Source organism: Diadema setosum, chromosome 14 (assembly GCF_964275005.1).
Source record: "Diadema setosum chromosome 14, eeDiaSeto1, whole genome shotgun sequence".
Lineage (NCBI taxonomy): Eukaryota > Metazoa > Echinodermata > Echinoidea > Diadematoida > Diadematidae > Diadema > Diadema setosum.
In genome coordinates this window covers 25585326-25601740 of record NC_092698.1, presented here as the reverse complement: position 1 = coordinate 25601740, position 16415 = coordinate 25585326, and the positions used below count along the sequence as shown (strand labels likewise).

General features: G+C 38.5%; 1 protein-coding gene across 2 annotated transcripts in view; it reads left to right on the top strand.

The window, feature by feature from the left end:
* Positions 1–120: 120 nt before the first annotated feature.
* Positions 121–16415, top strand: part of LOC140237648 (cholesterol 24-hydroxylase-like) — a 32479-nt gene continuing 16184 nt past the window's right edge. The window contains exons 1-6 of one of the 2 annotated variants that reach the window (XM_072317575.1): positions 121–229; positions 5271–5487; positions 6651–6725; positions 9037–9118; positions 9961–10121; positions 14346–14484. In XM_072317575.1, the coding sequence (XP_072173676.1) occupies positions 5333–5487; positions 6651–6725; positions 9037–9118; positions 9961–10121; positions 14346–14484 (612 nt within the window). In that variant the 5' untranslated portion in view covers positions 121–229; positions 5271–5332. Of the gene's footprint in view, positions 230–322; positions 525–5270; positions 5488–6650; positions 6726–9036; positions 9119–9960; positions 10122–14345; positions 14485–16415 lie in introns of those variants that run through there. The other variant, XM_072317576.1, reaches the window with a different exon arrangement.

Below are 16415 nucleotides of genomic sequence, written 5' to 3'. Positions count from 1 at the left end.
CATGATACCGGTGCGCCTGAGCATTACACAATGCACGGCGGCGGCATTGACAGCAATCAGCTGACACACTTACATGTCATGCTGATACTGAGGAAAGTGTGTCGAGCTAAAAAGCATGCTACAATTTGCACAAGCACAACGTGAGCCGGCTTGGCCTTCCTGAGTCCAGAAAATGGGAATGCGGTAAATGCTCGTCAAAGATAAAGTCGGACCCGAACGCAGACGATAGGTAGGTTTACGCGTCCAGCACTGCAGCTCAGCTCAGCTCAGTCAGACGTCGAGGGTTCAGTGTGAAGCTGTCACTCTCGCCGCCGCGCTAGCTCATCTCACGCCACAAAAAGAAACAGCTTCGCTTGTTGAGAAGTGATTGTCAGTGATTGGCAGTAATTGTCAGAGTCAATTTTCGACGCTGGATTTCTGTTCCAACGAGACATCATCATCATCATCACCATCATCATCATCATCATCATCATTTACTCTTTTGTTATCCAGTTATCCGCACAGTTTACTCTGGCACAACGCAGGTCAGTGTCGCGGATGATCGAGTTCCTCTAGAAATAGAATTTTCTGTTCTTTAATATTTCATATATGTGGTTTCTACTTACACCTGTCAAAATGTTAAAACCTGAATGGTGCCATTTCACCAAAAACTATACCATCCCTTTACGAACTTCAATTGTCAAGTCATAGATAAACCCGATAGGACTGAAGCAGAAGAAGAAGAAAACAAAACAAAAAAAAAAAACCGACGGAAGCAGATGGCAATGGTTTGCCCAATTTAGATATAAATGTCTTGGAAGAGGATTTAAATGATGACTAAAGTGAAGGTGTTATCTTCTCTCTCTTTCTCTCTCCATTGATTCGTCAAGCAAATGGCTCCAGTGATATTCTCATTCATCCGCCAGATTTCCCTCATTGGATAACCTAATTATATTCCAGGTGTCATATGGATACGTTCATCTCAGAAATTGTAGCGATGCTGAATCGCCTGAAAAAGAAAACAGCACCCAGCAGTCGCAAGCAGCAAATTACTCTTCAGAATGCATTGAAAAAACATTAAACTTTTCAGGTCGACAGAGACTGATTTGACAGTAGAGCCCTCTTCCGTCACCAACTAAATGAACGCAATTGAACGCTTTCAAAAAAAAAAAAAAAAGAAGTAACATTGATTCTATCTTACTCTATACTGAGACATGGCTATAGAAAAGCAGACTTTAGTCATGCAGTGCTCGTTGCAAATAATTTAGGCATAGATTAGGAAAAGAACAGAGCTATCTATAGATGCGATTAAATGAGCAGGGTAAGTAATTGCTTTGGCAAAATTCCAAAGTGAATCAAATCTGTATGAAACGATTGAGAAAGAAAGAAAAAATTCGCTGAATAGCATAGCTGACTGGTCTTGAAATCCAATTCAGTTCACGTATTCAAATGCATGCCCAATTTCAATCATTTCTTTGCATATTCTGTTGAATGAATGAAAACAAAAGTTTAATTGAAATGAACTGAAATGAAATGACGTCTCTTTCTGATCTGAATTATTACCTCAGTCATGCTTGCGGCGCGCGAGCGTGATTTATACCCCGAATTGTGTAGGATCTTGGAGGATAATTATTATATACTGTATACTCAGATTCAGCTTTAGATTCTTTGTTAATTGTTAACATGAATATTTCAGTTTCTTTTGGCGTCACAAAGTAGCTCGATGTCATACTTTAGTACTATTGATCACAAGGATGTACACACAAAACTATGTAAACTATAAACAAACTCATGCTAAATGACAGTAAGACTGAACTGTTATTGATTGGCACATCCAAGCAAATATCTAAACTTTCTTTTGATGGGATATCAGTTGGAAGTTCTGTCATAAAGTCATCTTCCACAGTTACGAATCTTGGAGTGTGTTTTGACACGCATCTGAACATGGAAGCACACATCACAAATGTGTGTAAATCATCATACCATATGATATATAACCTTAGACGCATCAGGAAATATTTTGATGAGAACAGTATGAAAATGATTGTCCAAGCATGTATTGTTAGTAAATTGGATTATTGTAATGGGTTATTATATGGACTCCCTGATTCTCAAGTTGGGCACCTGCAGCGAGTCCAAAACTCCTGTGCAAGGCTTATTTGTAACAAACCTAGGTTTTCAAGGATTACTCCTCTTCTGAAAGATTTACACTGGTTTCCGATTCGTAAACGAATATTGTTTAAGATTTTGTTGATTGTGTATAAGTCACTTATCGGTCAAGCCCCCAGTTACATATCCGAATTATTAGTGTTTAAATCTCATCGACATACTCATAATTTGCGCAGTTCTAAGGACACTCTTCTTTTACAGATTCCAACATGTAAAACAAAAGTAACATTGGGAGACAGAGCATTTGCCTGTGCAGCTCCCAAACTCTGGAATGATCTACCATTAGAAGTCCGGAAATCCCCAACAGTAGCAGTCTTTAAATCACGACTCAAAACACATCTTTTCATTTAACTGTTCGTTATTATCAAGCACATCAGAAGCTTTTGCAGCGCAGAAGAATATATGTCTATAGGTTTTGCGCTTTATAAATTGATATACAAAAAGATTATTATTATTATTATTATGTGTGTGAACAAAAAATCAGTTTGAATTTGCGACCGAATAAAATATCAGATGTTCGATGGAGCGCTCTGGGCCTGGGGAAGGAGCCTCTTGAGTACCCCACCAGCTAGGTGCTCATAAGGGGCCAGGGGAGAGTGCCGTGTGAGACGGAGCCCCTCTCATGATGAGTGGATTTCCCTGGACCAGCAAGGAGCTCAGGAGTAACCCGGGGTTAGGGTTATTAGGGCCATGTGTTGAACATGATGAAGCAAAGCTTCAACTGCAACTTACTACAAGACCACAGGCATAGTGTCATCATCCCAGTAGCCGTGAGTAGGCTGTCTATCATCAGTAACTCAACTAGACTCAAGTCCTAACCCTGTTGTAGGGCACATAGTAACATCATGTATGTGTTGGGGTTGCTATTGCGGTTAATCTAGTCACAAAACAAACAAAAAGTCGCACCCCTTGATTTCATGTCGGGGCTCAAGAAAGGTTAAACGGGTCAACTGAGTCAATTTTGAGTTTTCCACATGTTCTGAAAGAGCTATACTTCTTCTGCATCATTCTTTAGTTTTGGATTATAAACTGAATGGGAAAGTGGGTTTTCAGCAGTTTTTCTACAACCCCTCTTTTTGTTAGAGTAGTGTGACCAGGTTTTTCTTAGAGGTCCCTATTTATTTCTTGAAAATCCTTTGCACACTCTTCACTTTCAACTCTAATAACTTTTGAAAGGATAATGCTACTACTTGGAGAGTTGACATTTATCATGAACAGAATGTGTTAATAGAGCTATGCTTAATTTCAACTTAATCTGATAATCCCTTCATTGTTGTTGCTACAGTGGTTACACGATCATGTTTTTTTTTTTTTTTTTTTGTCCCATTCATGACACAGGTAGCACAGCTTAGTAAAGATTAAGCGCTTGAATAGATGCTGTACTTTAGAGCCATTTGAATCGAGTTATATCATTTTAAAGCTTAGAGTCTGTTTTTCAGAATGTATGCCCTTAGCTAAAAATCCATGTCTGGCGACTTTTTGTTGGTTTTGTGGTGCAGGGTCACATATATGGAACTCTTGCCAATTCATCTAGGCCAGGGCTACTTGATAATGATCTAATGTAAAGTCAGTCTACATAAGTACTACCTCATTCTTAAGAGTAGGACTCTAGGAGTGATCTTTATAGAAAGTTTGATTGAGTGTGCTCATACTCGAGACTCACTCATGATACAGCCTTTCACTATACAGGTTTGGCTGGCAGGGAAACTCCTGTAGCTGTTCCCTCCACTATAAAAAAAACTGAAAGATTTTCAAGCTCTCTTGCACTATTCCAACATTCAAACAGGTCAAAAGAAATATTAACCTTTAGTGTAACTCTCAGCCCTGGACATTGTGATGCCATCTGTTCTGTTTTTCAGTTTCTATTCTTCTTTGTAATTTTAGTAGAGGTTTTTAGGCCTATAGGCTATACCTACAAAAGGGACACGATCCCAGATCTGTGATGTAGTCTGATCATTGTAATAGACCCTTCCCTATTTCCATTTCAGTTTGCAGATTGTTTGCATTCAACTTCCTTCTTCCGAAATCCCCCAATGTATGTATTGTTATATGTACTTGCTTCCCTCCTTTTGGCTTTTATATACAACATACCTCCTTGAACATTTGTCACCAAGTTTTTACTAGAAATTAATGCTATTTACAGGTTACAAGGTTAGCAATTTCTACCACCAAGGCTAAAATATTCACCCTTATTCCTACTGCATATGAGATCTGTCCCTGACATATGAGGTGTCCTGTTGCATATCTTTAGTCTGAATATCATGTACATAGTGTACAGCAGCAGCAGCAGCAGCAGCAGCAGCAGCAGCAGCAACAGCAGCAGCAGCAACAGCAGCAACAACAACAATAGCAGCAACAGCAGCAACAACAACAAAAATAGCAGCAGCAGCAGCAGCAGCAACAGCAACAACAACAACAATTCACCCTGCACTGCTTGTTTTCTAAATTGTCCTCGTTTTATCGATGAGATCTGTCCCTGACATGTGAGGTGTCCTTTTTCATGATTTTTATGCAATACTGATCAAATTTTCCTCCATGGTTATGAAGTTCTGCTCTCTCTTTTTTTTTTTTTTTTTTTTGCAGACTAAGTTGACTGAATGCATCAGAGACACGATGGTAACCTCTTTAGTGAGGACAATTTAAGGCCTGTATTTTCTTTGATGTTTCAAAGGGGCTATCACAATCAGGAGAATTGTTTGCATGATGTAACTGGAAATTGTTTGACTTTGCTGCTAACAGATCAATGAGTTAAGAATCCTGGATAGAGTTCGGTAATGGGTACACTCAGCAAGATATTTACGCTTGATTCCTTTTTCTACTCGACATCATAAAATTGACTTGGGAGCCATCATAAACATTGAGATGTAAATAGAGTGGGAGGTGCCAGATTTTAAGCCAGGAGGTCTCTTCTGAGGGTTTGCATTGGTTTTATCATGCCATCAAAGCAAACAAATGATAAGTTGAGCATAGTTGAGAAGTACCGGTAGGTAGTGTATTACTACAAAAGGATATTGTACAACTGCTGGGTTCATGTACTAACCAAGGAATGCTGTCATCAATGATTTTATTACAGTGTATCTCTCTCTCATTGTGCATCTCATTTTGATTGTTCCATTTATCAGGGCCAGCTGCACAGGCAGTCATACTGTATTTTGTCCAAGCTACTGCTACCTGTTCTACAGTGATGGCCTTGATCTATGACAGCCTAGTATTGGCAGTGATTTTCTATGCCATCCTGCTGGTCATTGCGAGTGTTGCAACCCTGTTCACAGCGTACCTACTTTACATCAAATACACCCACATCAAATATCGCCATATTCCAGGTCCACAGAGGACGAGGTAAGAAACAGAACAGTCTGTGTTTAATATTGTGCAAGTGAATGTACTAATAAAGATGACTTCAGTTCTTGTAGTTGACCGAGAAGACATATTATTTATTTATTTATTTATTTTTTGGTACATTCTGGTAGGGGCCTTACATGACACTGTGTATGTCTGTATTACAATTTTATAAGGAGTCAGGAGGGGTTTGTTTGTAGACTTTACATTTATGATATTTTGTCAAGTGAATTAAATGTTTAATTGATAGATTTTGTGTTATATCTCCAGCACAGAGAACAATCATATTTGTGTTTTTTGGCATGTCTTTTGAAAGCTATGTAAGCTGTTTACGAATTAACGTGTTGATGTATCCTGTTGAAGTATCATTCTTAAAATATGTGATGTTGTATTCTTCATGAGACAGTTTTTTTTTTTTTTTTTTTTAAGTGTAGCTCATCTGTCCTTTCAGTTCAAGTGATATGTTGCAGTTGCTTTTTATGTGTCAGCTGTAAATTTTTATTGCCCTCATCTTCTTTAACACCATGATGAAGCTTCAAATAGTCACAGTCATCTGTTCATCTGCAGTCTCCACATTAAAAAGACACAGGGCTGAACACAGTGCCACTGGCTTAAAAATTTGATTAATGGGCATACTAATATTTGCAAGTTTGCAGCTTCATGTTGCTAAATGTTAATGGGTTGAGTTTGCCTCATAGCTGAGAGAAACTAGTTGACTGACCTTTAACACTTGACCTTTTACATATATACAGTTTTGTAATGAAACCTTTACAGATGTATATATTTGTATTGTGTACATTGTATGTGGTTAAAAATGTCACCTCTAAACCTCTTGTATAATGTCAGAACTGGAGCAAACCATGAACATTTCGTTTCATTAAGAGCCTAGTATGCACATACAATGTTTGTACATACAGTAGTTACCTTTGACGTACATGTACAGTACCTCAATCCCATACACGCAGGGAAATTCACTTCCCCTTTTACAAGTGAGTTGAAACTTATATATGTTGACAGCTTTATACACATGTAAGTAAAAAAAAAACAAACACCAAAAAACAAAACATTAGTCTAGCCATCATAATGTGTACGATACAATGTCACCAAACTCAAATATTCACTGTTTGAGTGTAACTTCCTTGTTTCTTGCCTGTATCATACAGCTTTATATTTGGCAATGACGCCTTGGTAGAAAAAAGCATGAAAGAGGATGCCATTGGAAAACTGACATATAATTTGTAAGTATGTCTTCATTGCATCAAACATGATCCATCATACCAGATATCATACTACAGTGCTCACCCGTTAATAGGGAACGGCTTTAGTGGGAACCCTGTTTAAGTGCAACAAAACCTGATGTACCCGGAAACAAATTTTTCACATGTTATTGTCACTGCTTAGTCAGAACAATGAACCGCTTTCTCTGGGCAAATCTGGCTGTAATACTTTAATTTTTTTCGTCATTAATGTCTAAAGATGATAAGTAAATCCTTAGAAACGATTGCTGGGATTTCATTTCCTTACCAGAAAGATTAATTTGTAATCATTTCCCGATAAATTATGCCAACTACAATCTAAACAGTTGCTGTTAGGTAGTGAGACGCAGAGCTATAGGCTGTTATCTTATTGAGAGCATTAGCTTAAAGGGACTGTTCAGTACTGGTTGAGGTGGGGATTCATGTTTTGAACATTCCTAAGTGAGATAATGAAAAGCCTCTTATGGATATGAAAGAGCATGTAATTTTAAGAAGGATTCAACATTTATTTGATGAAAATTGGTTTTCAAATGGCTGAGATATCCAAAAAAGTGCTAAAAGGCGACATGCCACAACTTTATTAGGATCTCTTTGTTTCACCTTGTTTTTGGATATCTCAGCCATTTCAAAACCGATTTTCATCGAATAAACTTTTGATACCCCTTAGAAGTGCATGCTCTTTGACATCTCATAGAGTGGTTTCTGCAATATCTCGCAAAACGTTAAAAGCTAAAACCTCACCTCGACCAGAACTGTACACACCCTTTAAGTACACAATGTCATGCACTTACATTGTACCACTCGTTCAGTGCATATATTTTTCTCCCGACCCATAGGCCTTCCGATTACTAAGTGGTGAGCACTGTATTATGTGTAAGGGAGTCTGTGTGTCTGTCTGTCTGTGCCTGTAAACAATTTTGTGGACAACGTATAACTGAAAAACTTTGAGGTGGAATCGTAATGATACTAGGCATGTATATACATGTACATGTAGGAATGGGTAAAGTTGTGCCTATCAACTTTTGGGTGCAGATGCTCATGGTAAAAGGTCAAGGTCAAATGCTCAAAATTTGACTATTTCCCCCATACTGTAAAAGTGGAAATTTTCGCGGTGTTGAAATTTTCGCGCATTTCGCGCAACCAGAAACTAGCGCGAAAAATTAAAGCCCGCGAATATTTCTGCTTGCCATATGTTCCTGTGCGTGATGTCTTGATTCCGCGGAATTAAAAACACGCGAAACTATTCTGACCCAGCCAAGCGCGAAAAATTAGTTGCGCGAAAATATCCACTTTTACAGTATATATGCAATGCCTGAAGGTATGTTCTTTTGTACGTGTTTCATTAAGGCCAAATCTGGGGGCGCTTTAGGAGCATCTGGTGGGCTGTGGCCTCACTACTCAGCTATTGGTACCCGTGCGTTTGATCAAAACCCTCTGGGTTCCTGCTGGACTATTGCCCAATAAAGATTCTCTGAGAGAGAGTGTCAGGGCATGAGGTCAGAGGTCAAATGTCAAGAGAAAATGTTACAATTTCACTTTTTTTTTTCCATAACTTTAGATTAGAAATAGTAGATCTACAGGATGTGTGATTACCCTATTACAAAATGTATGAAAAATGCTGTACATGTACCAGCCTTTATCAGTAATGTCTTTATGTTACCAGTTTGTGGAGTGGTCAGCACCCCAAGTGTCTGTATATATGTACATGTATCCTTGCCTTCTTTTTTGGCAGCAAAACTTGACTTTAGTGGTTATGATTTCACAACATAATACATTATAACATGTTGTTAGACATGGGCATGATTGAGCATAAGAAAAAAAAAAGCAATATGACTCTCTACAAGAGTTACATTTAAAGGGGATGGCTAGTAACTGATTAGTGGGAATGCTGGGGGATGATTGTTCCAATCCTTGTGGGATTCATTTAAGAGTACATTACCTATTGTTGTGTGAAAGTTATTTGCTTCAGAATGGTCTCATATTCAAGCAATGTGCAGTTTAATATTTCCAGGTTAGCATGCCTGTACAGTGACGGGGCATTAAACTGCACATTACTTGAATATGAGACTGTTCTGAAGCAAACAATTTTCACACAACAATAGATAATGTACTCTTAAATGAATCCCACAAGAATTGGAACAATCATCCCCCAGCATTCCCACTGATTCCCACAGATCAGTTACTAGCCATCCCCTTAAAATACATGTAACTTGTGCATTTATACTCGGTGATTGTTTAGAAATTTGTGACCTCTAAAGATATTGCCCTGCTTTTTCCTTCTGCTGGTACTCAGGTATAAGGAGTATGGCATGATTCATAAACTGCAGATCCTACATCGTGTCATCATTTTCATCCTGGACTCAAAATTTATCAAGGTAATGATTGTGTGAACTCAAGATGTATATTAATTTTGTACTTCACAAAGTCAGTGGTGCATAGAAGTGATGCCATATTATGCAGTGCTCAGTCAAAAAGCCAAATGTAGTATATGGCACGCATCACAATCACTTTATTCTTGAAGGGCCATTATCACGTTTTATATACAGATGGTGGCATGAATTCAGGATTTACATTGCAGAGTATTGCATAATGGTGATGCAATGTTGTGAAGCAGTCAACGTCTTACACAGAAAATTATTTTCAACATTTAAAATAATGTACCAAAATTCATTGATAACCCCCTCCCCCCAAAAAAAACAACAACAAACAAAAGTTCAGAGAATTATGTGACACACACATTGCATTTATGTGTGATCACAGTGAAATATCTCTCTGTTGACGTGACGAAGTACAATCTAATAGAACAGTAAAATATTGCAGAATTACAGCAGATTAAATTCGAAATCTCTGTCAAAGATATGTTTGTACCCCCTAAATGCATCGTTAGCATTTACAATTTGTAGAGTGTAAAACTCACACAAGCTCAGAATAAATGCTCTTTAGTGAATTTGTGTGATGTTTTGTACAGAATATTGTGTGAAGTGGCTAGTTTCTTGAAGAAATGACCTAAAATGTACCAATAATTTTACTTTTACAGTAATGAAAGAAAACTGCCGGTCTCGGGGACTTTGTTATAACGGGGTCTATTGTAGAACATCATTCAAGAGAATCTCCCAGGACCTTTTGGATGTCACGTCTTTAGAAATGTTGTACTTGTGAGGTGCCAGATGTGACTTGTCGATTACTGTCGGTTCAAATCAATTCTCTTTCTTTGCAGAACCTCTTGACCAATAGCCTGCATACAAAGCCACCGCACACCTACAAAAAGATGCAGTTTGTTTTTTCCGAGAGGATAGCCGGCTATGGACTGGTCACGGAACTCGACCACGGCAAGTGGCAAAAGAAGCGTACCCTAATAAACCCTGCATTCCACAGACAGTAAGTCAAATGTCACTGACACTGACAGGAAAAACGACTGTGGAACTGGCAGTTTTTGCTCTAAAATTTACGTGTACATGCATGTATGTATGTATGCAATAAAAAAGATGTATGAATTAACACTACAATGCATAATAATGCAATTTCATTTGGGTATGATAATTCTATAAACAACAAAAATGCAAAGAATTACCGAAAAATTGTTCACTGGAAGTACTACAATCTCAGTGCATACACGATCATGGTTGCTGCGTAATTTCTTTAAATCCATTATTGATAATCAACAGATGGGGGCAACAACGATACCCACTGATCTTCCATGCTAGAGCGAAATGCATGCAGTTTTGTTGGAAAATATGATTGCTAGGACATGATCGGTCATCATGTAACTCTATACAGTGTACCTAACCACAACTTCTGTTTGGGGAGGGCACTTCAGGAATGAAAGTCATACATATACATGCATTCAAAATTATTTTACACTTTAGATCTCAAAATACTCCAAAACGACTCATTATCTTGGCAAATTGTGTCAGCCAGCCAATTCTCATGTTAGGGCCTTTTGATACATTGCAAGCAAATTCCATACGGTGGAAGATGAATTTTGAGCCCCTCTGAGAACTGTGTTTTAGCTTTAAGTGGGACAAAAGTCATACTCCTGGATATCTTCACCGAAGGTTTCATGGAGTTGTATCAACTCCCCCACATATGAAAGTGTTCCACATTTATAATTAATCAAGTGACACAAGTGACACCAGTCATATCTAACAATATGCCTAATAGAGAGATAGATACATAATGAGAGAGAGAGAGAGGGAGGGAGTGAGAAGAAAAGCAGCTTAGATTTTGATTGCTGTGCATTTAAAGATCATATTTAAGTTCAATTTATTTCTTTTTCTGTCATTACATGTATAGTAGGGGATATTTTTAAAGCTTTCAAGCGAATGAGGCATGGTTGAGGAACTACTGGTAGGCATGACTTCCTTATAGAATTTGCTCATTGATTATTTTTAGCATATGAGGAAGATCAGTTTTGAAACTCAAAAGATCATGTTGCATGCTGTCCTTAGAACAAAAAGATGCCTGATGAAGGGATAATAGACATGGGCAGTTTGATACAATGCCATTTGCAGGCCCAAGTGATTGACGAGAACCTTGTCCAACAGATATTATGTACCTTGAGAAATTAAAGGGATGAGGTACGAGCAGTAGACCAGTTAAAATATGCATAGTATTGGACAAAGATTTAAAGGTCATGACTATTTAGATGTGAGCAACTTTTTGACACCCAAACTTAGCTTGACATTTTCTCTACAACTTTGCCCATGACAAGTCTAGTGTAACAAAAATCTATTAAAAATCTACACAGATTTGAAAAACAAAATGTTTTTCCCCAACTATGTCTACTTTGCGGTCTCAGAATAATGAGGCACACAGGGGGTATACACTGTGGTGCATAGAGGGTTAAATGCTTTTATTCAATGTTGCTTCCTCATCTTCAGGTCCAGTTTTCTGTAATAACATGAAGGTCATGTGTTGTAGGCTCAAGCATGCAGTTTACTCAGGACCAAATAGACTTCATGACAGACTTATGAGTGCTTATGTTGTTACACTGTAAATGTCATTATTTTTGGCTCAATCAAATTTACGCGCTGAGTGCCTCAAAAACAAATGTGTTCTTAAATTTTGTGCTACGTGATTAACTAAACACGTTTTCTACCATTGCACACAAATACACACACACACACACACACACAGATAAAAAAATTGTTTTGACATTTCCCATACTTGAAAATGAAATGTACATGCATACCAGTGTGTGCACATCATGCTTGAATCACATAAATACACACAGTGGCGTATCGGGTGGGGGGGGGGGGGGGGCAAGGGGGGCAAGGGGGGCACGTGCCCCGGGCGCCACTCCTTGGGGCGCCAAAAAAAAACAAAACAAACAAACAAACAAATGAAGAAGAAGAAAAAAAAAAACTCGCCTGGACGGGGGGAGGGAGAATGGGTTGGGGGGGGGGGGGGCAGATAACCCAAACAAACAAGATAAAAACAAAACATGACGATGACAAAATGACAATGTTTATTGTGTTCACACAAGAATTCCATGTTTTGTAAGCTGAAATACAAAAATTTTCTGCTTGCTTACTGCGCTCGCTCACTCGCCAAAATTTATATAAAAAAAGAAGATAAGAACAAAACATGATGACGCGGATAAAATGACAAGGTCTATTGTGTTCACACATGTCATTTTATATATTAGCAGGCAAAATGTTACATGGAGCAGCGGCTGCAATTTCATTCGTTCTGAAGTGATCGCCGATTGGATCAAAAGATGGTGCCATAACGGTTTCGAACATAGGGGGGGGGGGGGGTGCGCAAAAAAACAAATCAAACAAGATAAGAACAAAACGTAATGATGACGCGGAAATATACAAATTTCGGCTCACTCGCTCATACTAATTGAGAGTATTTGTTCAAGTCCTCAGTTTGTTGGTATAAATCGTTATAAGGCCGTCATATGTAAACTAATTTAGAGTTTTTTTTCAAGTCCTCAGTTTGTTGGTATAAATCGTTATCTATAAGGCCGTCACTATATCTTGATTAGAATTGTAAGATTTAATAAGCAAAGAATGACAAGAATTCCATGTTTTGTAAGCTGAAATACAAAAATTTTCGGCTCACTCACTGCGCTCGCTCGCCAAAATTTATCCAAAAAAAAGAAAAAAGAAGAGATAAGAACAAAACGTGACGATGACGTGGAAATATACAAATTTTGGCTCACTCCCGTGTACTAATTTAGAGTATTTCTTTCAAGTCGTCAGTTTGTTGTTATATAAATCGTTATCTATAAGGCCGTCACTATATCTTGATTAGAATTGTAAGATTTAATAAGCAAAAAATTACAAGAATTCCATGTTTTGTAAGCTGAAATACTAAAATTTTAGGCTCACTCGCACTCGCTCGCCAAATTTTATTTATAAAAAAAAAGATAACAAAACGTGATGATGACGCGTACAAAATGACAATGTCTGTTGTGTTCACATATGTCATTTTATATTTAGCAGGCAAGATGTTACACGGAGCAGCGGCTGCAATTTCTTTCGTTCTGAAGCGATCGCCGATTGGATCAAAAGAGGGCGCCAATGGTTTCGAACATACGGGTGGGGGGGGGGCACAAAAAACCAAATCAGACAAGATAAGAACAAAACGTAATGATGACGCGGAAATATACAAATTTCGGCTCACTCGCTCATACTAATTGAGAGTATTTTTTCAAGTCCTCAGTTTGTTGGTATAAATCGTTATAAGGCCATCATATATATCTTGATTAGAATTGTAAGATTTGATAACCAAAAAATGACAAGAATTCCATGTTTTGTAATCTGAAATACAGAAATTTTCAGCTCGCTCGCTGCGCTCGCTCGCCAAAATTTGTCAAAATTTATTACATTAAAACACCCCCAAAAGACCCCTTTTAAGTGCTTGAAAAAGTATATCATGTGGACTTTTTTTGAAGTCCCTACCAGGATGGGGTTGGGGTTGAACACTTTTTCAGAAATTAGGGGCGCAATTTTCGCACTTGTCCTGGCCGCCGTTTTCCCTAGATACGCCACTGAGTACACATATTGAATGTGGAATACACACAATGATCCCTTGGACAGAAAGCTACGCAAGCATACACACGCACATAGTGAGCATTTGTCAGCTGAGGAAAGGCACAATTTAACCCATTCAAAAAGGCACATAGAGAATCACGAACATAATTTTGTGGGTTTATGAACTTTTATGCTAGCCAAAAGAAGTGTGAAATCTGCAAAAATTAATGTGCCATGAATGTTTCTGCAGAGACTCCAACCCTAAGCACCTTCTGATCTGGAGATTTTCCCGCCTGAAACCCCTAGCAAACGGGAGACTCCAAGTTGATGTGTGTGAAACGCGAAGTTCCTAGAGTTCTACATGCTCCCTGGTGCTATCTAAGGCTTATTTTTTCAACATACAATAGCAATAAGTAAGAAATCCTTCCCAACGGGAGACACAGAGCCAGGGCGGGAGAAATCAAATCTCAAGCGGGAGAACGGGAGATTTTGCAAAAATGGGTTTTCGGCGGGAGATCTCCCATCGAAAACGGGAGAGTTGGAGTCTCTGTTTCTGCATTTACAGTATGTGTGATCATGTACATAGATTTGTGTCCTTGCTCTGTTCTTGTGTTACTAGGTACCTAATGGGTCTGATTGAGGAATTCAACTCAAGCGCTGACAGTTTCATTCAGAATCTTATTCCCGTTGCTGATGGCCAACAGGAAGTATGCATGTTAGACAAGTTCAACAATGTCACTCTTGACATCATAGCAAGGGTAAGCATACCAAAATGACTGAAAACTTAGCAATACTTAAAACAACAACAACAAAGCACAAAGACTGCATATAACTGTACATGAAATTATTAAAGGAGACCTCCGGGTGATTCTCAGATTTTTACATTTGTACAACTATAAATTAGTTATACTGAGGACAGAGTTTCAGCATTTGTGATAATTGGGATGAAGAATAAGAATATTTTCAAGAAATAGAACAAATTGCAATGAACAAGGATGATGACATGGCAGAGTCACCATAAAAATGCACGAGTTGGGGCTCAAGGAAGCAGAACAAAAGAAGAAGGCATGCATAGATTATAGACAGGTGAACTCGCAAGCAAGCGGTATTATGGAATTACACTGCTATCATTTCTGAAATATGTGAACCCTCTATGTCGTCATCCTTGTTCAGTGTAATTTGTTTAAGGTTTTTCAAAGTATTGTTTCTCTGCTCAATAAATTCCACAAATCTATACAGGGAGTTGTAGATTTATGTACTACATGATGTGAAATTATGAAAATCGTCTGGAATGTGCCTTTAAGCTCTCTGCACAATATGTAGATATGTTCGTCAAATGTGTTTTTATTCTACTGAAAGAGGTCAGGAAGCAGTTGTATTCAAGGTGTTTTTTGGAGGCATTTTCTGATCTGTTTTTCAGAAGGAACAGGCAGTTGTGTGTTCCCAATCCCTTCCCCTAAAAAGCTGTTACAGCAAGCAATCCTCCTATTAAAAAATATGTTTGGCAGGTCAGTTTTATTAATGTTGTTATGGGACTGTGCAGGTGCATCCACTGAATATTCCTTTATTTTGTGGTGTCCACCAGTCAGACGGATTCATACTTACAGGTGCAGTGTACCTTGCGGAGGAGTGATTTAAAAAAATGTTCAAGATAATACATTTCATGCATATATGTGTAGATCAGTTGTATCAGAAAACATCCTACCATATAATATTTTTGCAATAAGGCATAAAATATTAGTTACCCCCTGCTTGTTCACGAAATATGGGCAAATATCTACGGTCTGGTGCCATATTCCATGAGGCCGGAGGCCGAATGGTATATGGCACCAGACCGTAGATATTTCCCGTATTTCGTAAGAACAAGCAGGGGGTAACGATTTTATCTTTTTAAGTGTAGGTCTACATTTTTAGGCATTGTGCTAACCTTCTTCTCGCTGATTTCCTCTCATGAATGATGTTGAAATCGCCGGCTGTCAGCCATGTTGACTTACGTCTCGCGAGCTGATTATGCGCGCGTTACGTACATGCCAAAGATAGCAGTGTTAACATCTTCAAAGACAGCGCGTCTCAGGCAAAGACGCACATTACCTGAGACGTGCTGTCTTTGAAGTTGTTGTTTATCAAGCATCTTTGAGTGGTCTCAGGTGATGTGCGTAATACGCTTGAGGACCGCGCTCTGTCCATTTGTTTTGTACAGGATTTGCGCGCACTTTGCTATCTTTTCAGTTAAAGTGAAAACATAGTGTTGGTAAGGGTTTGAGAACCCGTCTGGCACCATTTCATATTTGCTTGCAATATATCGAAAGAGTCTACCAAGAAACTTACCTGGCTGACGCGATTTGCCGGGATGATGAGTCGTTTTGGAGTATTTTGAGATAAAAAATAAAAGTCGGTAAACCGACTTTTATTCCAGAAGGATCCAGACTAACTCGGTCTCGGGGAAAACTTGACCCTATTTCAGACAATTTACACGCAGTTCGTGATCGCCATATTCTACTGTATATTAAATGAACAGACAGGAAAGTGCGTGCTAATCCTGTACAAAACAAATGGACAGCGCGCGGTCCTCAAGCATATTACGCACATCACTTTAGTTGCTGAGACATGCTGTCTTTGAAGTTGTTGTTGTTTATCAAGCGTCTTTGATTGTTTTTAGAGGTGCTTGATAGGCGCACACTAATTTTGC